Source organism: Belonocnema kinseyi, chromosome 6 (assembly GCF_010883055.1).
Source record: "Belonocnema kinseyi isolate 2016_QV_RU_SX_M_011 chromosome 6, B_treatae_v1, whole genome shotgun sequence".
NCBI lineage: Eukaryota > Metazoa > Arthropoda > Insecta > Hymenoptera > Cynipidae > Belonocnema > Belonocnema kinseyi.
In genome coordinates this window covers 93,462,578-93,488,470 of record NC_046662.1, presented here as the reverse complement: position 1 = coordinate 93,488,470, position 25,893 = coordinate 93,462,578, and the positions used below count along the sequence as shown (strand labels likewise).

Here is a 25,893-nt window from a genome sequence, read left to right as displayed (position 1 = left end):
GAAATGTTTGGTATTGGATATTGTTGACAGATGACAATACGCCAATTAGCACAAATGGTAAGTTCCGACAGTGCCTACAAGTGTGCCTACTAGCCGCTAGATCGCAATACCGGTTTCATATGTATACACCTGGTATATACAGTAACGACGTTTACTATGTAGTCATAGGGAATATAATTATATAAACTCTAGCATACAATGCAACCCGTATTGAATTTGTGTAATACAAAAAAGTACTATATAGGCGATTTTAATTCGGTTTCCAAATCTTCCGCGCTCTAGATCTTGCGCCGATTGGTCAAGGGTTTTGAGATTCAGAAGACGTGAGCAAAATATACGTATAACCAAATTCTCAAACAAGTTTATGTTCCCCAGGATTCACCACACATTTCAAATAAATAATTTGTTACGAATTAAAAAAAAATGTAACAAAACATTAAAATTGTTCATAAATACATTCGGGACGTGCAATAAGTACTTTTTTAAAAATTGGAGTTGTTTTTCAATAATGTAACGCTATGTGAGTGATATTTGACGTTTGACAACTGTAAAAATCGTTTTTACTTCGATCTTAATTAATTAAATAACGTGAATATTTACAGGTTGTACGTAATTAATTGGCGATAAAATCTGTTGTTTTACTTATTGAATAAAATATGGGAATCAAACGCTTTTGACTAACTGCAACGAAAATTCTAATCTGTATGATTATAAAAATTGCAACGATGAATCTGAGACTCAAATGATTAGAGGTAAGAAGCGGCGAATTATTCTTATAAGCTGAGTGTTCAGCGACCTTGAAAATTTCGTCTTCGCCACTATAGAATGTTAAAGTATACATTTGTTGTGATATTTGACTTAGAAATTATAAAAAATATTAGCTGAAATCTTCAATATTAACTCAGCTTCAGAGTAGACCTTTTTATTCTAGACGTCGACAGTGCGCATGTGCCAGGATTTTACGTCATTTCCGTTTTTTTTCGACCAGTTTAGTGTCTAAATGTATGGAGAATATTGTAAATATAAATAATAACGAAAAACAAATGTGTGAATAAATCAGAGTTTAAATACAACAAATTTTTAAGTATATTCAGAAAAAAAACTGCTAAAAAGTGCGAAAAGTGTGGCGAGCAAGCCCATTATTTACATTTGTTACATCTGTCGTCTTCAAAAGAATGTTTTAAAATCCGGAAAAAATCACGGAAGATGATGTTGCAGCAGAAAAATTAGTACACAAATCGGTGGAAGTGCGCAGTGTTAAACAGTTTAAACGATGGATAAAATATAGGAAACGATCTTTAAAAGGAAAAAAGTGATTCAGTAGAAAGGTTAGATGAGGCTGTGTTTGGCAGGTATTAATATTTTCTTTCTATGCTAACATTTGCTTACATATTAAATGAAGCATTGTTATCGGGGTTTCGAACCTCCTAAATTTTTTGATAAAAATAAAATCTATTTAATACTTTCACTTGAGAAGGCAAAACTATTATATTTATGTATTTATAACCAGTTTATATGAAAGAAGGAAAATTTGTTAGTGCATTCCTTATACCAGGTAATCACTAACAAATGGTTTTTTATTGTCTAAACTTGAAAATGAGAAGTAGAAAATATAATATTGTGTTATTTTGTATTTGTATGAATATTAAATATTTACTCAAACAAAGTTCAGAACTGCAAATCTTGTATAAAAGAAGATATTTATGCCTGCCATACAAAACCTCAACCAACCTTTTCACTAAATCACGTTTTTTCCTTATAATGGTGGTTTTCTACATTTAGGGCATCATTTCAGCTGCTCAATACTATGCTCTTCTACTGATTCGTGCACTAATTTTGCACCTGGAACATCATCTTCCGTGAGTTTCGCAAAATTTTTAAGCATTTTTTAGAAGATGAAAGATGCCAAAATATGCAAATAATGGCCTTGGTCGCCGCACTCTTTGCATGTTTTTCACCGTTTTTTTAAATAGACTTAAAAATTTTCTAACGTAAAAATGTCTGTTATTTACAAATTAATTTTTTGTTGTTGTTTTTACTAACAATATTTTCCATACATTTCGACACAAAACTGTTCCAAAATACGGAAATGACGTAAAATTTCGACACGTGCGCACTGCCGACGTCTAGAATAAAAAGCTGTGTTAGAATGAGCCATGGCCATATAACGGAATTTTCAAGAGTTTCACCACTCGGGTTTTGAGTGTACACCATATTACAAAACATTAATAAAGATTTCAAAATGTTTCAAAGATTTTAAAATTTTTAAAAGGATTTTGAACATTTTACAAAGGCGCGTTTATCAGATTTGAAATATTTCACAACAATTTCACAAAGATTTTTAAACTTTTAAAAGATGTAAAGGGTTTCAAAGATTTTGAAAAGTTTACAGTTCACCAGATTTCAAAGATTTTAAAACATTTGGAAGATTTGAAAAGGTTTCAAAACATTTCAAAAGATTTTTTTTACTTATGATAGATTTCAAATATTTCAATGAATTCAACGAATAAAAAAGATTTCGCAAACAAAGATTTAAGCAAAATTTCCCAAAAAAACCACGTCCCGAGAATTTTTGTGAGAACATTATAATATTGTGTTAGGATTGTTTTTAATTCGTAACTAATTATTTATTTGAAATCCGCGGTGAATCCTGGGGAACATAACCTTTTTTCAGAATTTGTTTATATGTATATTTTACGCAAGTCTTCTGAGTCTCGAAGTCTTTGACCAATCAGCGCAAGATCCCGAGCGCGGGATCATTATTATTATTTATTATTATTATATTATATATTATTATATTATTATTATCATTATTATATACTATTGTACGACAAGATTACAAATAAAATTATGCCAATTTGGTACAAACATACATTTTTAAAGAAAATTTTCTCTAATGTTTCCAAGCTTTATCTAATTATTCAAATAGAATCAACTGCCTGGAAATTTGTTTTTGACAAAAATCAAAAGATAAATGTCTCGTATTTTGACTAGGAAAAAAATATATTTGAGCCTTAAACAATTCCGTGACATCAGAAGGATTAGACTGCCCTGACATCAGTCACCCATACAATGCCAAATCTCGATCTAATTTTATTTTTAAATTCAAATCATTAAAAAAATTGCAATCTGAATAAATTCAGAAGAAATGAAAAACAAAATCAGATAAATGTATAATCATTAGGGCAATGGTGCTGGAAAGACAAAGGGAAATCAAGTGGGCAAAAGGGTGACATAATTGACATGAGTAGATGGCTAGATAAAGAGAAAGTAAAAGATAAATAAAGAAATAAGAGTTAGTGATGAGTAAGAGAAGGAAAGAAGAACACGGAGAGATGCAACAGACCCTTCAGATCTCCACCCTCCAAAACTCAAATGGCATGGAGCAAAAAGGAGGGGACTTTGTGGGAGAGAGTAGGCGATTCCCCGTGACACCCGGAGGGAAAAATTGCTTCTCTCGTATATTACTTTCTCCATTTCACCTAATAGCCAAAAAAGACTACTCAAAGTCGAATTTCGTCCTTCAGGGTACATAAGCAGATTTTTTGGTTACTAAAAAAGTACTTGAGATTAATTTTTTAGTACATTCAGTGTCTGGCATCAAATGCTAAAAAAATGAAATGAAGCCTAAATATCTTTGCGATAAAATTCCTGTTCGTTAATTATAAACGACTTCGAAGACAGTATTATAAGGACAGTAAGAAGGCGAAGATGTGGCGGAGAAAGGAGGAATACTCACTGATTACCATTCTAATTTTATTTTACTGTAATTTTTTGTTTATGTAATCTTAAGGAGATTTATCTTTATTTTAACCCCGAATTTCTGTTATAAACCCCCAGAACATCTTTATAAATCAACATTTTTCATCACTTTCTGAAGATCAGTCAAATAATATTCTTAATCAAAAACTGAAACTTTAAAATTTTAGTTAAAAACTTTAAATAAAATTCCGAAAAGTGCTTAACTGCGATTCGTTTGAAACTTGGTATGCCGATGTATTTTGACTAGTTCATTACGAAAATGATAGTGAAAATAACCGCAAATTTGATTTTAAAGGTAGAGACTATAACATTGATATTATTTCGTTTATTTAATTAAACATTGACAATTTACAAAAAAAAGTTTTAAGTAAAAGTTTTACACCTTCTAAAAAAATACAACTTTCATGTTAAATATAATTTTTCGAAAAAACTATTATATTTTTTTAGAAGAAAAGGAAAATGGTAGTACAAATTGTAGGATTGTTAGAAATGGAATTTGTGGCACTCCTGACCACCGCGAGGCGTTGGACAGGGGAATGTATGTGACCTAAATTATTTATGTAAATAATTACATGTGTGACTACCTACCCACCACGCTACGTTGGAGAGGAGATGGGGTTTGACCAACATTGTCTCTGTAAGCAGTCACATGAGCCCCCCCCCCCACAAGAAGTTGGGAAGGAGGAGGGGCTTAACCAACATTATTTCTGTGACCAGACACATGGGTGCCTTCCCACCCCCACGCGACGTTGAAAGCGTGTAAGGGTTTAATCAACACTATTCCTGTGACTAGTCATAGGGGTACCTGCCCACCCACCATGAGACATTGGAAAAGGGAACGTGGTATGTGGCCTAGATTGTTTCTGTAGCTAATAATAAAGGTTCCTTCCCGTATTATCTTGTTCTTCTCGGAAAATAATAAATTTAGACGATAAGTTTGATGAACATAAAAGACGTATTTTTTCTAGAGCTACAAGTTTCATTCATAACTTTTTTCTTTAAAACTAACATTTATCGAAATATAGTGAAAGGTAGAAGAAGAAAACATCGGTTTTTGGTGTTTTGACCTTGAAAAACAATTATTCGGGTATGTTCACTATCATTTTTTTAATCAGCGAGTCAAAATACGTGAGTATATACAATTTGAATTAAATCTGTGTTAAGTACTTTTGAATGAAGTCCGAAAAGTACTTACCTCCTGGAGTTTTGGCAAAATATACTTGATAAACATTATACCATTTTTCTTAAAATATTTTTTTAAAGAATTTTTTCCCTCAAACCAATATTTATCGATATATAGTAAAAAAATTGTTTAAAAAACTTTTTTTATGGTGTTTTGACCTTGAAAATCAAATTTGCAGGTATTTTCACTATCATTTTGGTAATTAATGTGTCAAAATACGTAGGTATGCGATGTTTCAAATCGATCGCCGTAAGTACTTTTCGGAACTGAGCCTGGGAGCCTATTTGACCTTTTCTATTTATCCCTTTATGATTTGTTTGTCCTCTCCCCAAAACAACTGTTGTTTTTTTATATATAAAATGAAAGATTTTTGGTGGGGTTGAAAAGGTGAGTTTCATCAGAGTTTAAGAGGTGTTAGGCAAGTCACTTGAAATTAAAAGTCCTTTGCATTTATCTTCCTTCTTTCGTTCTCACTACCTTCTCGAAATAGCCTTCAAATACACTTCCGAGAAACTTTTCAGAACATTCCACTCGCTAACATTTTAATAAATTACTCTTGAGGGAATAATAAGAGCTTGTGTTGCAAACTTACGCAATCAAGATACGCGAAATTGCATTTGAGTCTTAGTAAACTTTACTAATTACTTTTTTTCCTTTTGCTACTTTGCAGATCTCGCGAATATAGTAGAGTTTTATCCTTATAAATCACCAAAAATAGGGTACTGATACCAATAGTGGACCACCCTTCAGAAGTGGTCCTTCCCTTCCGACTTTTATCTATAAATATTAAATGGACAAATAAATATCCAAGATTTATCTCAAATCAAGGTTCTTGACCCACTTGGACTATTTCTGATGATTTTGCACGTTTCGCAGTACTTTATAAACTCTGCATCGCTTGCAGCGAATACGTGAATGAGAGGTTGTAAAATGTATAGAATGCAGAAAAACACATTTAATATTTGTTAAAATTGACAGTCACTTTTTATCCCTCTTTAATATAATCCTAGGCTTATTATTATGGATATATTTGACTGATTATAATAAGAATAATGATAGGTAGTACTTAAAATAATGCCTGATAAATAAATTAGGGGCCATTCACAAAATACGTGATCACGTATCGCGTATTTTGTGAATGGCCCCTTAATTGAAACTAAACACTGTGACCAACGAAAGGAACGAAAGGAACGAAAGCGACGTTCATGCAAAATCGTAAACTGCCTTTACAAAAAAATATTATAATAAAATCAGCATAGGTCTATGTAAATTTTTCTATACAATTTTCAGTATCAGAGGAGATTCATCGTGTAGAAAATGATTATAGGATAATCAGCATGCGAATAAATAATATATAAATATTGAAGGAATTATTGCAATGAAAAATAGTTGAAATAAACGGGATCGCAGGATAAATGGTTAATTGGGCTAACTATTTAATTTGTAAGCTATAATTATACTTTTTTATTTATTGGCATAACAATTTCATTACTCATAGTTACTATTCAATTAGTACCAGCAACTGATGAAATAGATGTCTTATAAATTATAAAATAGCAGTACCATATCATACAAACAAAATACTTGGCCCAACAAACCATTTTTTCCGTGAACGATTTATTTGATACCACTCATAAACTGATATAAAATTGTATAAAAATATCAACTCTGTATGAATAAACTTTTTTTTATTAACTGACTGTTTATAGTCGCATAAACTTTTAGGGTCATTAGCCAATGTACTATAGGAGTAGTGATAAACTTTAGGGTTTCTGTGGAGTAGTATACTAAAGGACAGAAGCGAAGCTTTCTGAAAGCTCGCCCAGCCTCGATTTCTGCTTTGGGAATCGACCCCGCGCCAGCATGGCTTCCAAGACTGTAGTATTGGAACATAGGATAATCACTATTACCATCTGAGCCACGATTAATCCCTTATGAAGAAACTGTAGGAAAAAATGCATTCTTTAAAGTTCTCTGAAAATCCCTTGAAATGCATACAATCTACTAAAATTATTGAAATAATTAGATATACTATTAAATCCCTTAAAACTTTAAAAATTCTTCTAAATTTCCTGATATCTCTAAAACCCCTGCAAAGTTCTTTGACAGGTCTTTGAAATTTTTGTTAACTCTGGTAATGATTTGGTATCTTTCACAATAACATAACATCTTTTGAATTCTTCTAATTCTTCGAAAGTTTGTTATTTTCCATCATTTGCCGTAAAATTCAATAAACTCGTAGAAATCTCATTATATAAAATTTATTTTATTTCAAAAAGTTTTTACATCGATTTAAATTGATGAAACACTTTATTACTTAAAGTTCGCATAGAAATTTATTTAAATCTCCTAAAAGCCATTGAAATTTGTTGAGAAAGTACAAATTTATTAAAATAAATTAAATAAATAAATTATCAATATAAATATGATTACAATCATAATATTAAGTATATTCATAAGGATATATTATATTTGTAACTATAATTCTAATCAAAAATTTAATTATAATGAATAATAATAAAATTTAAATGATTAATTCCTCGCAATTATCTACAAAAAATTGTTTAAATACCTATGAATCTTTGAAATTCTTGGAGGTTCAATAAAATCCTCTGTTTATTGTAGAATTTCTTGAAATACGTTAAATGCCTTAAAATTTTAATTATTTTTCCAAGTTCTTTCGAAATATCTAACAATCAAGCTTATAATCTTTAGAAAATCTACACAATTTTTTGAAATTAAAAAAAATTTTAAGTCTTTGAAATTCTTTTGAATATTTTAAAATAATTTTAAATATTAAAAATCCTTCACAATTTTATACCTTCTTAAAAATGGTTAAAAATGGTTGAATTGCTCGTTTTACTATCTTTATTTTTTGTATTCTATCTATATTTAGATTCGTTTGATGATACAGGTCTATACTATATTTCTTATGATATTTCTTCTTAAGGGTGTAATCATCACATTAGTGGTTTACAAATCCGTTAAACAGCTTTTAAATTCTAAAAACTCGGTTAGACCCGAAAGGTGTTAAAATAAAAAAGGTAATATTATTTATTTCAGAAAAAGAATTAGGTACTCGGGGCTCAGCCTACCCTTACCTCAAATGGCTCACTAATAATATGTTTACTCAGTTTATCCTATAGAAAAGTAATATAAGAATAATGGAACATTTCATTATTTTTTAAAGTCTATCTTGTCAAAAATAATAGTATCTGAAGTAAAATATTTAAATTTGGTATTGAATGAAAAGAACATTTGAAGATGTCACTCTGCAGTGATTGACGTGCAGTTTGGAGAAAAGAGACGAACATAACTTTGTGTATAAGACTGGAATATTCACATTCAGCAGTAAGGGAAGGTGTGTGTTCTATTTGTAAGGAATTGCTGGCGTTGACGTGCAATTTACCCCGATCTGCGCCGGAAACAGGAAATGGCGATAGAGGGTAACGTTTTTCTCTGAAATTTGAAAATGTCTACAGATGAAGATAGACATTTTCAATAAACAGGTATACAAGTAGCTGCATGACTCGAGGCAAGTGAAATAAATTAACTTAAATTGAACCTTAACTGTTAGAAGAATTTACTATATATTCAATTACAGAAAAATTAATTTTGATAGATTCTCATCCAAAATTAACAGTTTTAAGAGTCATGTCAGATTGTATTGCAAAAGAAAAATAGGAGAAAAGAGAACTTTTTTTACATACTCATAAGTTAGGATAGAGAAGTATTAGATTAATCAAAATTTGGACCAGTTCGACACGAGTTAAGTGAAAGGCATAGAAGAGAAAGTTGTTTTGGTTTTAAATATTGACACTATTATGATAAATTGAAAACATCGATTTCTAAACAACACGAGATATAAAAATATGTCCAAGGGAGAAATTTTAAACTTTGATAGTGTCTACGAAATTTTCACAATATCCTGTGCTGGTATAAGGTATAATATTATTCAATATATAATAAGTGTTTTCGCAAAGAATGTAATAAAATTGTAATACACTTCTTTCTAAAAGACTTCTATCTTCTATATATAGATTTTCATGAAATGAGTTCCGGTTCTTGGTTTTCTACGGGGGTTCGAAGCATATTCTATGACTCATTTGAAAGTCTAGGGGGTCTTGATGGTGGGAAAAATATGAAGATGAATAGAAAATGTAGTTTCCTTTGATGGGAATTTCGGCTCTTCTGCTAGGGTTACATGGACGTTTTATTGCTCATTTGAAAGCTTCGGCGAGCCTGATGTTTAGAAAAAGAGGGAGAAAGCTCAATCGGGTATAACTTCCAAGTAATTATTTTCTTCTGAAAAGTGATCAACTAAAAATTTATACGAGTATACGCACACAGGGTATTTTCGTGTCCAAGGAATAAATGGCCCAAACCATTGATTGGATCCTGAGTAAATATGCTTCGGCTTGAATTCAACTTGGTTATGTCTTGAGTTCGTCTCCAAGACATCGATGTCTGGCTGCGTCTCAAAAATGAGTCGAGACATAGGCCTTAGTCTTACTTTTATAGCCATTACAGGTAAAACGGCGTTTACTTGTCTCAAGTACACCTGCCTCAATACGAACATTTTTCAGCTCATAAATGAAATTGAAATTGATGAATGAAAAATTCGTAATTATTAAATTAGTTATTTTAAATTAAAAAAGTCAGAATCTGTGTGTCTGAACAAGTATAACCCTTTAAAATTTTCTTCAAAAAAATATAAATTGTAACTTTCTATAAGGATCTCCTAAGCCGTTAGAAATACGTAACACTAAGAGAGGTAGTCAAAGATACAAGGGTCATGAGGGGTTCTGAATGCAACTCTGATCATTACCTTCTGATCTCCAAAATTAACTTAGGTCGGCGGTGGAAAGAAGAATGTCTGGTGATGCGTGATGGGATGATGAAATTCAGTCTGCCCGAAAAGCAAAGAGAGAAGCGTACAAGAGAACTTTGAATACCGCAGGCCTTAGCGATGATGAAAGAAATAGACGTATAAATGATTACAGACACAAAAAGATAATACTCAAGCGATTAATTAAGGAAAGTAAAGATAAAATTAGATCAGAAGAAGAGAAGAAAATAAAAAACTACTTTGGAGAAACCAAAAAAACTGCTTCATAACTAAATAAAGGGAAATAAAAGTACAGAATTTTTCAACATGAGAAATAGTAGGGGGGAAATGGTATATGATGCAGATGGAATACTAGACGCTTTCAGAGACTATTTGAGGGGACAATTCGGAAATAAAGCTGTAGGAAGCCACAACTGCGATAAAGAACACAATTTGTTAAAAAACTCAATCGAGAAAGCCTGTGTCACTGAGGTTAGGGATATAATTAAGAACTTGAAAAACGGTAAGGCTGCCGGCGTAGACAGTATTAACGCTGAAATGCTTAAACACGGTGGCGAGTACATACCACATAGACTGTGCGACTGTGAGATAAAAGCGACTGTAATAATTACAGAGAGATTAGCTTATTAAGTACCGTAAGTAAAGTATAATCAAGAATACTTATTCGTAGGGTAATGAAAAAGACTGAAGAAAAGATTTGGGAAGTCCAAAGTGTGTTAATGCCAGGAAGGACATGTACGAATCAAATATTTAGTTTAAGACAAATCACAGAAACAAATTTGAGAGTAGGAAAAAAAGTTTTCTGTGCATTTGTTGCCCTAGAAAAAACATTTGACAAGATAGATAGAAGTAAGTTTTGGGAAGTTGTTGTTATTTATATTAATCATAGTTAAGTGTTTAAGAATGGTTTTTTTCAACGAAGATGGTGTGGATCTCGAAACAGTAATGGTACGTGGGTTAGCGTTCACAGATAATAAGGTTGTTATGGCAGTCAAGCAAAGACTTAAAAAGAATGTTGAATAAGCTAGATTCAAACATGAAGAGCATGGCTCTCACAATTAACGCAAATAAAACAAAAACTATAGTGTTTGAAGAAAAGAGCGAGAAAACACTATGCAGTATTGTATTAAATGATGAGAGAATTAAACAAGTTCATAAGTTCGTATACCTTGGTAGCTTATTTACTAGGGACGGGAAGATAGATGAGGAATTAAATAGACGCATAAACGAAGGTAAAAAGCTTATTGGTAGAGCAGGGCGCCTTATCAGAAGTAAAAATATATCAAATACAGCCAAAATGGCAATACATAATTATTTCATATTTGTACCCACTGTGCTGTACGGTAGCCAGGCATGAATATTAGAAGACGAAACCAGGCTATTTCGATTTTTTAGTGGTTTTCCTAATTATAAATATCAGGTGTTATGGTCTGTTTGATGCATAGAAATAAAGTTATAGGCGTTAAGACAATCCACGCCTAAAGTCAACCGTGCAATTGTGAAGTCGTTTGATCAATTGCGTGGCGCTTGCTAGTGTCGCGGTGGGCTTGGTGTCTCTCTCTTTCTATACCCATTACGTACTTCAACTGTACTATTCTATTAATAACTCGCAATTATTCAATATATTCAAAGAGAAATCAATCGTTTTAATTAATATATCTTAAAAACGTAATATTTTTCTATTTGTCATAGTAAGAAAATTTTTTTTTAGGTTTGAATCAAACAAATTGATATAATTTTTATATCTGAAAATGTAACTACAGTGAAACCTCGATAATTCGAATCTCTATAATTCAAATTTTCGATAATTCCAACTTTTCTTCGGCCCCGGATGAAACCTGATGTTTCCCATGTTAATAGTTCTCGATAATTCGAAGTTCGATAATTCGAATTTCTCGATAATTCGAAGAAAACTGTAGGCCCCGCCGTGATCATAACCTCTATAATTAGAAGTACAGCCGTTGCAAATGGTGGGAGTTGGCGTGTGTGACAAAGGTGGAGCTGCTAATATAAATGAAGATTGTGTGCTTATGTACTTCAATGTTGATAGGACTTACACTTTAACAATTTCGAGAGTATGGAGAAGATCAAGTATGCAACATTATCATTAAGTAAGAAAGTAAAACTCATTCGATGTGTCGAGAAATGAGTTAAAAGGAAGAAGGACATTGCTGCAGATTTCAAGGTTTCCGCTAACTCTCTGACTTCCATCATCAAGAACAAGGAGAAGATTTTGGCTGCTGGTGAAAATTCTTGTTTCCAACCGGATCGGAAACGCATGAAGACATTTCATTTTCCATTGTTAGAAATATCGATGGTGGAATGGATGAAATCTGCTAGGAACCAGAATATTCCCTTATCTGGTCCTGTTGTGCTAGAAAAAGCTGAATTTTTTGCAGCTCATCCGAAAGTTTCAATTCAAACTTTGAAAGCCATAAAGGTGGTTCACTTACCAATAAATTTAACTGCCAAATTGCAACCAATGGATCAAGGAATCATTGAGAATCTTAGAGTGAATTACCGGCGGAGAATTATAAAAAGATTGCTCAAGGCTTCGGATGAGAAAATGGGGTTGACTGATTTGAATTTATTGGATGCTATTTTCGACTTGAATAAAGCTTGGGCTGATGTCACTAGTGATACAATTGCGAATTGCTTTCGGAAGGCTGGCTTCGTGATAACTGGCGTGGAAAATCTTGCAACACAAGAACAAAACGAAACTTTATCGGATGGTACTTGTGAAGAGTGGGATGATCTACAAAGAATGTTGGGCTTCACAGAAGTAACTTTTGAAGAAATCATTGACGTAGACACTAATGTCATTATTGCTAGTGAACCTACAGATAGTGAGATATTGGATGGTATAAAGGCACAAGAACCTTCAAAATCTGATGACGATAATGATGCTGAGGATCAGGATGTGGCACCACCAACAAAATTGAGAGATGCTGAAGTTGGTTTAGCAATTGCTTGCAGGTTTCTTTCTGAACAAAGTGATTTGCCGAACACAATCTTTGCTCCTTTAGTCATGGTTGAAAACTTCTGCCAGAGAAAGAGTTGCATCAAACAGAAAAAAAATTACTGACTTTGTTAAATAATCTGCTATTTTAAAAATACCAAACGGCCCTTTTTAGGACCGAGAAATTATTTTTACGTTGGATAATTTATTGTTAATTTCAAACTTCTCCATAACTGACATCAACATAATTGCATATTACCAAATTCTCCCAATCTCTGATTCTTCTGAGCCTGTCAAAATTCTCACGTTTGATTATTACTTTTTTGGCATTATAATATTAAATAAAAAACATTTTCGCACTGCCTGCATCGAATGTATTTTAAGGGAAATTCATAATACGTTATCTAGGACTTATAATAAACGTCTAAACGAATTATGTGCGTTTATACTCTTATGTTTGATAATTCGAATTTTCGATAATTCGAAGTTTTTCTCGGTCCCGGAGCACTTCGAATTATCGAGGTTTTACTGTATTGAACATTTCTTGTTTTTTTTTTTTAATTATCCTTTCCCAAATAGAAATTCGTCTTTTTTGGTAGAAGAGTGTTCTTCTTGTTTAAAAATCCATCTATTTGAATTGAGAATTTGTTTTTTGGGTTTGAAAATGCATTTTTTGATTAAACTTTTTTCCTTTTGTATAAAATGGCTGAAAGTTCATATTGTTTTTGTAAATTAAACTATTTTGCTGGCAAATTTTTGGTTGTAAATTTATTTTTGAAACTGATAATGTAACCGTTTTTCGTTGAAAATTTATCTATTTTGTTAAAAATTCGTTTTTTGTTGTTTTAAATTTGGGTTTTAACATTTTGAGCTTCTGCTTTGAGTAAAAAAGTATTGTTTTATAAATCAAATTATTTGTTTGCAGATTCAATTGTTTGCTTGAAAATTTGAATATTTTGTTGAAACTTTGACTTTTTCGGTTAGTATTTATTTTTTAACTGAATGTGTAACTATTAAATTTTTCGTTCAATAGATGATCTTTTTCAGTTGAAAATTCAGCTATGTGGTTAAAAATTGAGTCTTTTTAGTTGAAAATTTATCCCTTTTGTTGGCGAATCATTCTTTTTGTTTTAAAATTCATCCCTTTTAGTTGAAAATTCATTTCTTTGATTAAAAGTTTGCATTTTTTGGGCAACTAAAAAAGCGACGAAAATGGACATACATTATGAACAGAGATGTCATGCGCCTTTTTTTGGCAGATAAATGTGGGGACAGTGTGAGGAAAGAACATCATAGACTCTTCTAAAATAAATAACCAGAGCTAGCCATAAAAATAATATAGCAGAATTTGGCAGATCAAAAACTCTCAATATCTGTAAACAGACTGCTTTCGGCTGTTGAAATAAATGCTATCAGAATGGAAGCTGTTATCAGCCTTGGAAGATGTGGAAAACGAAGACTTAATTACTGGTGAAGGCATAGGTGCTAGGGATGAAGAACATTATGTACCGGATTCATTAGAACCACATCCGTATATTAATAACGATGATGTGAATAGAAAAATTCCAGAAAAACGACAGCACCTTAAAGGAATTTTAGTCATGCTTTACTAGAGTTCAGATACGTAGAACCAACACTAAGGCATTCTCTGCACAAAATGAATACTACAAATGATCTACGTGCACTAACAGCACATCTCGACAGCAAGGTTTTACCTATGCATTTAAACGTAGCCCAAACTGCGTTAGAGGTGCAAACTCTTGTATACTGTGCAGCCATGGCAACCGTTAGAATGTTGGGCCGGAAAACTAGAACTGCAAATGCAGTTTTTGTCCCAGCAAGGGATCGAGATCCAACATGCAAGATCAGGTTGGATATGGATTTCAGCAAAGTAAGGTGCAAATTGGGTCCATTAGCTCAATATAAAGAAGGAAATAGAACCAGAAATCTGATAAACCATGTTACTAAAATCATCCACCCTCGGCACATCGAGACATTAATACCAGCATTATTGGATGAAATTATAGACTTCCAAAGACAGAGACTTGATGCTCTCACTACAAGGCTGCGTTGATACAAGGAAAGTAGTGAACGGAGGCAAGAAAATCGTAACTTTCAGGCAGATGAAAAAAGGTTCTATCGTGAACTGCGAGTGAAGGCAAATAACCAGCAAGACACTGAAGTCCCTTAGTTGGAAGATATGACTTAACTGCTGGTCGGATGTTTGGGGAAAAACGAACATATGCAATTTGGACACTGCGTGGTTCAAACTAGAGGAAGTAAGGGCAAACAATAGTCCTGAAATGCAGCTGGCAAACATCGCAGCTTTAGATGTTTCAGCGGTCTTGAAAAAGGCCAAGTAATTGGATAGCTCTAGGTAGACACATGGCGCACAACTTCTGGTACAAGTACCTGATGAGTGTGCATCTTGCGTTGGCAAGGTGTTTTCAGAAGATCATTGAATACACAGATCTGATGCCAGGCTTTATGCTCCAGGGTACTACGTATATGTTACCAAAAAAACCAGACGCTCAAAATCCATCTGACTTTCCACCCATAGCCTGTCTTCCAACAATTTATAAATATCTTACAGCTATCATTGCAGATAGGGTATATTCTCATTGCGACGAGAATTACATTCTTACAGAAAAACAAAAAAGATGTTGTAAAAACTCGCGAGGCTGTAAAAATCTAGTCACTACAGAAGCTGTTGCCATGACTCAAGCTCGTAAGCATCAAAGGAACTGACACATGGCATACATTGACTACAAGCAAGCGTTTCTTTCCGTGATGCATGCATACCTGCTTGAAGTCTTCAAACTTTACAAAATCTGTCCACGCATTATTGACTTTCTACGCCATGCGATGAGGCTCTAGGGTACGAGAATCAAGTATTTTAATCTTGGACACCCAAGAATAACTAGATCAATACGCTTTACGTCGGGTATATTTCAAGGAGACTCCTTCAGCGCACTATGGTTCTATTTAGCGTTGAATCCATTGCGCAAAACACTAAACAGCATGCCTCATCGGTTCAGAATTCATGATAATGAGGATGGTCATCCAGTGACCCATCTTCTTTACATGGATGACTTGAAGGTGCACGCTAGTTCAACCCAGAAACTGCAGCAAGTGATCGATGTCACAAAGCATTTTTCCAATGATATTCACATAGAGCTCGGACTAGATAAATATAAAACAGGCATTTAGTCAGAGAGGAATTAAAGACCGCAGAGTTAGAGAACGAGTTTGAAGATCACATCTAGGCAATGGCTGCAGGAGAATCATATAAATATCTGGGTATTCTTGAATCTAAGGGTATTCAGCATACAATAATTAAGACTAGCCTCACGACTAGCTTCACTACGAGACTCAGATTGATTATGCAGAGTTTTCTCAACTCTGCAAACAAAATCAGGGAAATCAACACATGCGTTGTTGATGTCAAAAAACGGTGTGTGTCACAAGTTATACAGTTGCGAGACAATTTTAACAGCAAACGAAATGTTGCGCTTTACAGTAGCATCTGTAAAGCGGATCTTGACAATACGCCCTTAAATTTGTCTTCAAATGGGGCCTTGCATATCAGCACAGAAACCACAGAGGAATTATAAATACAATGGAGGCAGAAAGCCATCCATGGCGAGCACCCCAAAATGTTGGATCAAAATAAAGTGGATAGTGAAACATCCGATATTTAGCTAAGAAAAGGTGTTCTGTATCCAGAGACGGAAAGATTCGTCATTGCGATACAGGACTAGGTTGTAAGCACCAGAAATGATCTTAAACACGTTTTAAATCAAGATGTGGTTGACCAGTGCCGATTATGTGGAGATACCAACGAATCTATCGAGCACATTATTGATGGCTGTCGCGTAATGGCTCATAAAGAATATACGCACAGACATAATGATATAGCGGGCATTATACATCAACAACTTGCCCTAAACCTAGGGCTCTTACAAGAATGGATGCCTTTCTATAAATACCTATACAACCTATACAACCAAGATCCACAAGTAAAGCGCGTTACGGCATGAAGTAAAGACTATATGGAGGAATTTGAATCATGCATCTATTCATCCCATTGTTATTTTGGCTACAGTTAATGTGCATGCAAGATGCACTGAACATCTTGAACATTTATGGTAGGAATCAGTAGGGTATTGGCAGCAGCTCAGAAGGCGGTTTTATTAAACACCTGTCGCATTGTAAGAAACTTTCTTGACCACCAGAAAGTGAGCGACTAAAAACCCGTGGAGTGGCAGATGATAGCTCTAAGAAAGCATCCATAGGTGTCTGTTGTCACGTCCAACGCTCGCGGTCGCTCTTAATTGTAAACCTACAACATCATCGCAGGAGGTTGCAAGCATCTTATTAAATTAGTTAAATTAATTGACAACATTCTAATCTCATCAGCAACTTAACTTAGTCCGTGGCTATGATGTATAACCGGGTTAACCCGAGAAAAGTTCAATAAAAACACTATTAATAATAACTGTTCGCAACGTCTTGACAATATCCTAGATTTTTGGGTGTGATTAACTAAACAAATTATAATTTTTGGCATCAGAAATTTTATCTGCCCTTTAAGGTTAGGGAGATGTTTTGTGACTCGTTTTAAATTTGAGGTGGTTTTAATGTTCACAAGCTAGATGAAAAGTTGTATAGGAAATAAAAGGTTAATCCATTTTCCTTCAAAGTGAAAAATAGAAATATTTAAAATTTTCGGTTTTGGAAATTCAGAAACATAAATATAGACGTCAATATTTGATTTAAATTTGTTTTTCTCTTTTGCTTTCCCTTTTCAATGTAATATCAAATTTAGAATAATTAGAAATTTACATTTTACTTGAATAAATGAAACTTAGAACAGCTTTCATGAATACAACGTGTGACAATTAATAATTAAATTAAATATTTGGTAAACTGGGACATAAAATTTGAAATTTAATGATAAATATTATTAAGGTGAACTTGGTGAAAAACCTATAAGGAAATATCAAATCATGGAACTGGACAACGGAAAGTATCAGTATGAAGAAGACCTAGCTAAACAGCGCTGAGTGCCAAAATATGGAATGTAAAAGACATACGTTTTCTAAAGTTTTGTTTAAATGAATTAATAAAACACTAGAAAATAGCCATTAGATAACTGAATTTAGATGAATTGTATTGTAATAGATGAATTGTATTGTAATTATTGGCTCTAATTTCAGAATTTTAGATTTTCACAATATGCAACCCATAAAGGAGATTGCCTTTATTCGCAAAATTATACGTAGTGCCTGATAAGGCGAATGTTTGGAATGCACATTTTGTCCATACCCATAATTCTGCAATAAATTGCATATAATATTGCAGCCCAAGTTCAATAGAATCCCTCTATGAAACAGGATGAGCGTTTCTATTTATTGAAAGCTTTCAATCGAGCGCGATATATGCTAACTATTCTGGAACCAAAATTGAATTTTCCTTATACCAACAGTTAACCGGCTAAAAAGAGAAAAGACAATCCAAACTATTTTTAATCTGGGATTTCACTAAATTCAAAGATTACCATTACCGACCGTAAACTGAATAGTTGTATTCACCTTGAATGATCCTCATACTGAATACAAATGTTTAAAACATTTACATTTTTTTAGGAGATTTCAAAATATATTAATTAATTGCAGAAAATTCAGAACAATGTTTACCAATTATGATGGACACAACTTCACAATTTTCCAAATGTCAAAGAAGATTTTAAAGAATTTGTGGCAGGCACGAAAATTTTTTTGAATTGACAAGATTTTAGCCATTATCAAGGGCATATACACCATTACGTAATGGATAATGCGTATTTTCAATAGAAGAAATGAAACCAATGAGCTTCAATTTTTTTTTTATAAGATGTAATTTAAATATACTTTGTCAAATTTATTAAAGTGATGTTATTCCTACTGTGAGGGAATTCAATTTATCCAGAATGCAACAATAAATTCCAAATTGTTTAGATTGCAGGACTTGCAAGTAGCAATAAATCCTGCTCTTTATAGATTATCTTAATCTTTTTGAAAAAAAGACTTCACTGAGCGCATACTACCAAAAGATAATATCAAATAAATGTGAGGAAGAAAAATTGTGATTGCAATTGAATTCCTTAATTAGTCGAGAGCTAAGACCCGATCTCCATTTCTACTGCTATAGAAAGATAGATTGAAAGTTTTATATTCAATATCTTACGCGCAGAAAATATTTATTATTTTTATTAACCTACACATATTGTATTTAGCCAGGTAAAAATAATCATTTTCATTTTTATTTTGTATTGCTTAATGTCAACGCTTATTTTGAAATACATATATAATTGAAGGATTAACTCAATGTTTTTTATTATATACATTTTTCACAATATTGTCAAATAATATAAACCATTTTACTTACAAGTTCTTTTATATATCAGGAATCACTTCATACTCACAAACTTGAGAAAAAAGTGCACGTGCATTTCTCTGAGAAGAATCCTCATTAGTAAAGTAACGCTGTGACGAAGATAAAAGAGCCAACAAAGCTTTATCCCTTCTCTGCGACCTTTTCATGTGAGGTGTTTCTGAAGGATATCGCGAAGTGATTTCACAAGACTTGTACTCGTTTTTCTAGCTAACAATGGAGAACGGACTACTTTCAGAAGAAAAAATACTACAAAGCTTTTTCTCAGGAGATCATCGTTTCTTTTTTTCTTCTACACACTGACGTTATATTCAAGCCAATATTTCAAGGATACGATTTCTACGTCCATTTTCACCCTGCCAGCTTATTTTTCTTCTTGATTTGCTAAATCTTCCGTATAAAGAATTGATTTAACCTTTGGGTCAAATGATTTTCTTATGGGTTCGATAGCTTTCGTTTTCATAAGAATTTTTTGAACTCCGAACAAATGCCAATGTGGCTTCTTGCGTACCTTGAAACTCTAAACCGATTTACATTATATCATTATTTTTTATGAAAAAGATGTTTAAAGTATTATATATTATACCAAATAATATAACCAGCAGAAAGAATCAAAAGTAATCCATTTTAACATTTTTATCAATGGTCGTCTGCTAATCGATCGATTAGTTTCACAAAGAATTACGTAATATATGTGATAACTTGCAGGAAATAGTACCATTACTCACTCAACCTCGAAAATAAAAATGTTGACCATGACTCAGGAAAACGCGAGCGTAACCTTAACTAGAACCGGTAAGAAGGGTCCTTTCCACGCGGATGTCCACAAATTGGAATGAGTAATTTTTTTACGTATTCAGTATTATTGTTATTCGTAATACGAAAAATATCATAGCTGAAAAAAAATTCAAGTGAAGATAGGAAAATTAAGTGTTTTGTCGAAAATGTGTTTAGTTTCTAAAACATTTTAATACATTCGAATTTATCCTAACTATTTATTAGGTATACTACTTCTTACTTGTTGTTATTAATTATAATAAATCATAATTGATATTTAAACTGTATAAAGTATCCTTAGAATCACTTTATAAAGTTAATCACGTCCATTGATAATCCGCGGTTGCATCCAACTGCATTAGAAGTACTCGAACTGACCTAGTCACTTTGACAGGGGAGAGAAAATCTGCAGAAAACCATCTTTTCGTGTTCAGAGGGTTAACCGAATGTCGAGTTTGAAAGTAGTCAATCGATGTACCAGATCATCAAGCAAACGCAATCTACCTTGACGTTAAATCTCCCGCTCGACATTACTTAAATTCGGCGAATAGACAACCTGGTCGTAAATCACAGTCGATCACCTATCCGAGTGCTATTCGCACTCGAAATAGCTGAACATCCGTGACTCTCTCAGAGTCGAGATTCACCTTTATAAAAAAGTTCCTCTTCCGGAGACTAATTATTTCATAAAAGATTTTAGTTAAATAAATGTTACGTATTGCCTTTTTACATATGATCTGTTGAATATTTCGAACCAAATGACATTTATTTATACTTTTGCGAAAATTGATTCTCAGATTAAAAATTATTCGCGTTAAAAAAAACATCGTATATTCCAATTTCTCTTATGCTATTTTTTATTTAAGGTGACAATAGATTAAAAAATTAAAAGAAATAAATTTCAAATTATTCCTTAAACATTTGATATACTAAAAGCGTTATGATTAAAAAAACAACAGAAAACTAAATTTATTACATAAAACGCAATATAGCGCCTACAAAAACGCGGGGATATTAGTCACGTCCCCTCTTTTCTTTTGTGACTTGGAGATGATATAATGTCTTTAAATTTATCTGGTCTCACCCTATCAAAGGTTGACTTTTACTTCCGGGTTGTTTCGTGTAGCAGGTGTAACTTGTTAATAATTTCGTCTGATCGATTCTAAAGAAAGAGAAATTCATATCTGGAATAATTTTTTAACTTTGAAAGTTAATTTTTAATGAGATATTAGTAATAGGGGGCTTCCATGTTAGATACACAATAGCCAAATATTTCTCATCGATTTTTTTAAACCTATACAAAAAGAAAACCCATACAAAAAGAAAAAATAGTTCGTGAAGCGGTTGATAAGCGCATTGGAACGGGTACTTACATGATTGTTATTATAATATAATTATTTACGTCGTTACGTTGCTATGTACTTGTTTTTGAAATACTGTATTCAAATGTTTCCACTTTTGTGAAAAATCTTCAATTCTGTATGTGTTAATTCAGAGTTGTTTTTTTCATTGATTTTTTAAATGTTGACCCTAAAAGTTTACAAAAAGAAATCTTTTTGCTTCTGCGGAAAATTTTCTGATCTCGTATGCTTTTTTTTAGCAAAAATTGATTCAATTATAAGCTATCCTGGGTCAAAAGGCGTACATTTTTATGTGTTTGCATACCAACATCTTGATGAGTATTTTCACCAGTGTTCGCATTATTTTTCGTCGCACTAGACACATGAAAAACATCTTCCCGTTTCATTCTGAATTTTATTTCTACTTGTAAAATGCTGTAAATAAAAGTTAAAAGTTTTCATAATAATTTGTACAGTTTAGTTTAGATTTAATCAGGTCAATTTAAACAACAAGTTTTTATGACAATTTATAGAGTAATCAAGATCTTGGTGTAAAAATCACTGTCGATAAAGCCTCCAGTATAATTTTTGAACATTTTTCATGACATTTCTCGAAATTGCATTTTCCTACATTATTTTTAATACGTTAAAAGGTTATCGTTGGGAGAAAAATGTTAATTTAGTGAGATTTTGCGTTATTTCGGAAATTAGTTATATCAAAGTTAAAAAAAATATAATCGAGGGTTAATAAAATTATGAAAGAAATTAACTTATTTTTTAAACGTATTGATAATTTAGTTTCTGTACGCCCAAACATAGTCCTTGTTTCCCTTACCTTCACAGAAAATCGCCGATGCTCTCAAGTACACAAAAATCAATGTTCAATTGAATTGCAACAAATTTGAGCCACACATATTCATTATGAGAATCTAGGGAAAATTCACCATTTAGAGACTGCTTTTCTCATCTAGAGCAACGTGAAGTGTTGCCTTCAGCTGTCACTCACCTGTCAAGATGATTTTGTCGGGCGTTATTTGGGTAAAATAGATGTTGATAAGCAGGTAAGTTACCGTCTGTATCGAAATTGATGCCTGTGCGTTCGTAGAAATTGCCTCTAGATTTTCTGCATTCAACGAAGTCAAGTTAGCTAATGGTTGAAGTAAAAATACCAAATTGTATATGTAGACGGTCATGACTTTTTCTATACATACCGGCTTTAGTTTGAATGTCGACGGCCATTACATTTGAAAGTTGCATTATGAAGTTATAATTTTATTCTAAGTTACTAGTACGCACTGTTAAATGAAATAAAGTTGAACATTAGGTAAATATTATTCAAATTAGTTTAACATCAGCGTATTTCTGTGTTTCCAGGTCCGTGTGTTTAGACTAGACAATTTTATAAGAAGACATAAATATATGGACTGTTCAGACACTTATATTCGACCTATTGTGGATGATTTATTCATTAATTAGCGTGGAAAATAAATAAATTTGTTTCATAATTTATTTGGTAAGAAAATGAGAGGGATTATCAAAAGTTTCATCGACGTATTCTGTTATAATAAACAAAATTTTATTCACTTTACTCTACAATTTGAAATAAGTTTTCTTTATTTAAGCAAAGTAAACTATGTTTTTGAACGTTATAAATCACTACTGATTAACCATACAAGACCATCTAAGACTAGTCAATAGGTCAATCGCCGCATTTCAAAGATACGAAGGATGATATCCAATATGGTAATGATGCATTTCCAATATAAAAGTACCCTTCCTTATATAAACCAAAAAAAGATTTTTTTAAAATTTATAAATCGTCTTTGGTTAGATCATGAAAGGTCATGAAAGGCTCTTCCATAAGTCAATATATATGCTTCGAAGGCCAGAATAAGTACATTAACTACAGTAAACCTATATTTGAAATATTAAAAAGGTTTTCCTTATACCAATAATACACACAATTGATTTCAAAATTTCTTAATCGTTATCGGCATGTGAGGACAAGTCATAAAATGTTTGCCAATAGGGCAATCAATGTATCTTAAAAGCCTGTAAATATACCATGAAACTGTCATAAAATCGCACATACGGAGAAAAATGTACTGAAGAATGTTTTTGGAAGAAAATATAAACACAAAAAATGAGTTTTAATTCACCGAGCTACTTTGAAATTTTATCTGGTGAGATGTAGTGCGCTATTATTGATCTATTTGAATGAAATTGTTAATGGAACTTTGAAAAAACACGAAGTACATGGTTTAAAAGGGTAGCGGGTATCAAAAAAGTAAATCTTATTTCCTATCTGAATGGCTGGAAGCTAGGGTATCACAGAGAAAGAAGTGACCCGAATGTTTTACTAGATACATACAGGTCTTTTGCATGCCTTTACTGGAATTTCAGTTTTCCTCGACTTTTCTCGCTCATTTCTGATCGCTGTTGGGTTCAAAATTTGAATATGCAATACGTGCTTCTGGGTGATGGGTGATAGGTTTTTATTACTAAAAGGTGAAGCTATTTTAGTAAATGTTTTCAACAAAATTTAATTAAAATTTGAAATTCTATTAAATTATGGATCTTAATAAAAAGAGTTTTTAATGTTACTTTTAATAGTTTTAGAGCCCTTCGAATTTCAAATGTTCTCGCCCCTTCGTTTTAAAAGTGTAACGTTGAGTATAAGAAGTTAAAAGTACAAACCGTACTCAGTGAGGTCATATTTTTAGTTTGGTGTTAAGAATTTTTTCTTGCTTTTGTTACTCGCGTTGAGAAGAGTAGTGACGATCAGCTAACTCAACTAGAAAAAGCTTTGTCGTGGGTAAAAGATAAAGGCTTGAGTAGTTAAAGATACAAGGTATGAGAGAAAAGGGCGTTTACGTAGAATTAACCTATATATTTCTCATGTTAGTTGTAATTTCGGAAAATTTTCTTTTTATGAATAATATAATGTATGGACCTGACTTTTATTATTATTTATAACCGTTTCAAAACTACGTCACTATATTTTGAAAACTTTTCCCTTCCTTTCTTCGTCGCAGATCATCATGCAGAACTTAAACCCCTCAGAGTAACATCAAATAGGCGACCCTCCTCCATTATTACAGTGAAACTCTTTTATAGTGCCGATTTTGGGGCTGACCTTGAGTGTGAACTAACTCATTGTAGCCCGCTCCGCCTTTGTTTGTTCACGCTTGACTGCTCGCTTGAGTGAGAACCGCAGACCCCACGGCCCCGCGCAGTTCCTGTTATACCAACCTATGGCGCCGCGTGAATTCTCGGAATGGTTATAGAAGGGAGGGCTATTGAAGTGTTTCACTGCAGTTAAAATTTCTTGCAATTAATTTCAATAAGTGCCAATAATAAGAAAAACATTAAAATATCATATTTGAACGGTCTTCACAGTCCAAAAAGCTCTAAAAGCAGGAAAAATGGGTGATTTTTCATGAAAATAGAAGAATATAGTACATTATTTAACAAGGGGCGAAAGAAGCAGATTTTTCCCGCGGGCAGTAATTACCAGAGGGAGAAACCTACTTTCGTCCTGTGTTCCATATAGTATTTCATTTTACTCTCGACCGTGGCAACCTTTTGGCCCTGAAAAGCAGGTAAAACGCATTTTTCTATAGCCTTTCAAAAAGTTGTGAAAGAAAAAAATTTCAATTTTACTTTCGCCCGGCTAGTTTTACTTTCGCCCTGCAAATTTCACTTTCGCCCCACAAAACGTACTTTCCCCCTGCAAAAGTTACTTTCGCGCCGCAAATGTAGTTTCCGGCAAAAATATGCTACTTTTGCCCCTTTTGTCAGGAGCAAATGGTGGTCACTTCGTTCGAGTATGAAATAAAAGTATTCTGAACAAAATCAATGTATAGTTATTATATTAGATTTAATATAAAACGTTATTATTTTTTGGGTTTAAGTCGGGGATGACCCGGGCAGAAATGTTGGCATGGCTCAAGCTGGGCCCAGGTTTGGCAAAAATAGGCCCTGGCTTGGTAATCTAGTCTGGGTCGAGCTCGAATAAAACTCTAAATCTGGCAATAAGCATGTCTGATCGCCCAGCTGGGCCGAGGCTTAGCTCAGGTCTGGCTCTAGTTTATAATCGATTTCTTGCCATTCTTTATTTTCTTACTTAAAAGTAGAAATTACGCAAAACATTTTTTATTTTAATTGAAGGTGACAACTGAACTTACAAAACTTTGAATTTTATAACATTTTCTCCTATCTGATTCGAATTTCCAAATTCTGGTATTTCATTCACTACCTCGCCAAGTTCTGATTCTTCTTCATCATCTGCATCATCAAAATATATATACAATATTTTCCTAAAATACATCTGTGATTTTTATTATATAATTTAAAGTTTTTAACGTCATTACATAAATTGACAACATATTTATACTTTCCACGAAATTTTTTTGTTCTATTTGAGGTTAGAAGTCACGTGCAATCTTAATGTGAAAATATTATTTATAATTAACAGAAGCTCTAACTTACAATTGTGGGTCCGGATGCAATAAGGGCACATAAAATTTTTTCGTGCGAAAACGAAGTCCCCTGGAGGCTTTAGAAAAAATTTTCGAATTTTAATTTT

At 32.8% G+C, this 25,893-nt stretch overlaps 2 protein-coding genes across 3 annotated transcripts in view; one reads left to right on the top strand and one right to left on the bottom strand.

Moving 5' to 3' along the window:
* LOC117174442 (5-hydroxytryptamine receptor-like) overlaps window positions 1-25,893 on the bottom strand; it is a 554,399-nt gene that overhangs the window by 512,432 nt on the left and 16,074 nt on the right. The window lies entirely within an intron of this gene.
* Window positions 12,109-12,879, top strand: LOC117175503 (tigger transposable element-derived protein 4-like). The gene has a single exon (XM_033365209.1). The coding sequence runs from the start codon at window positions 12,109-12,111 to the stop codon at window positions 12,877-12,879; it is 771 nt and encodes a 256-aa protein (XP_033221100.1).

Coding starts and splice junctions, on each gene's coding strand:
- LOC117175503 (XM_033365209.1), top strand. CDS start 12,109: ATGGTGGAATGGATGAAATCTGCTAGGAACCAGAATATTCCCTTATCT.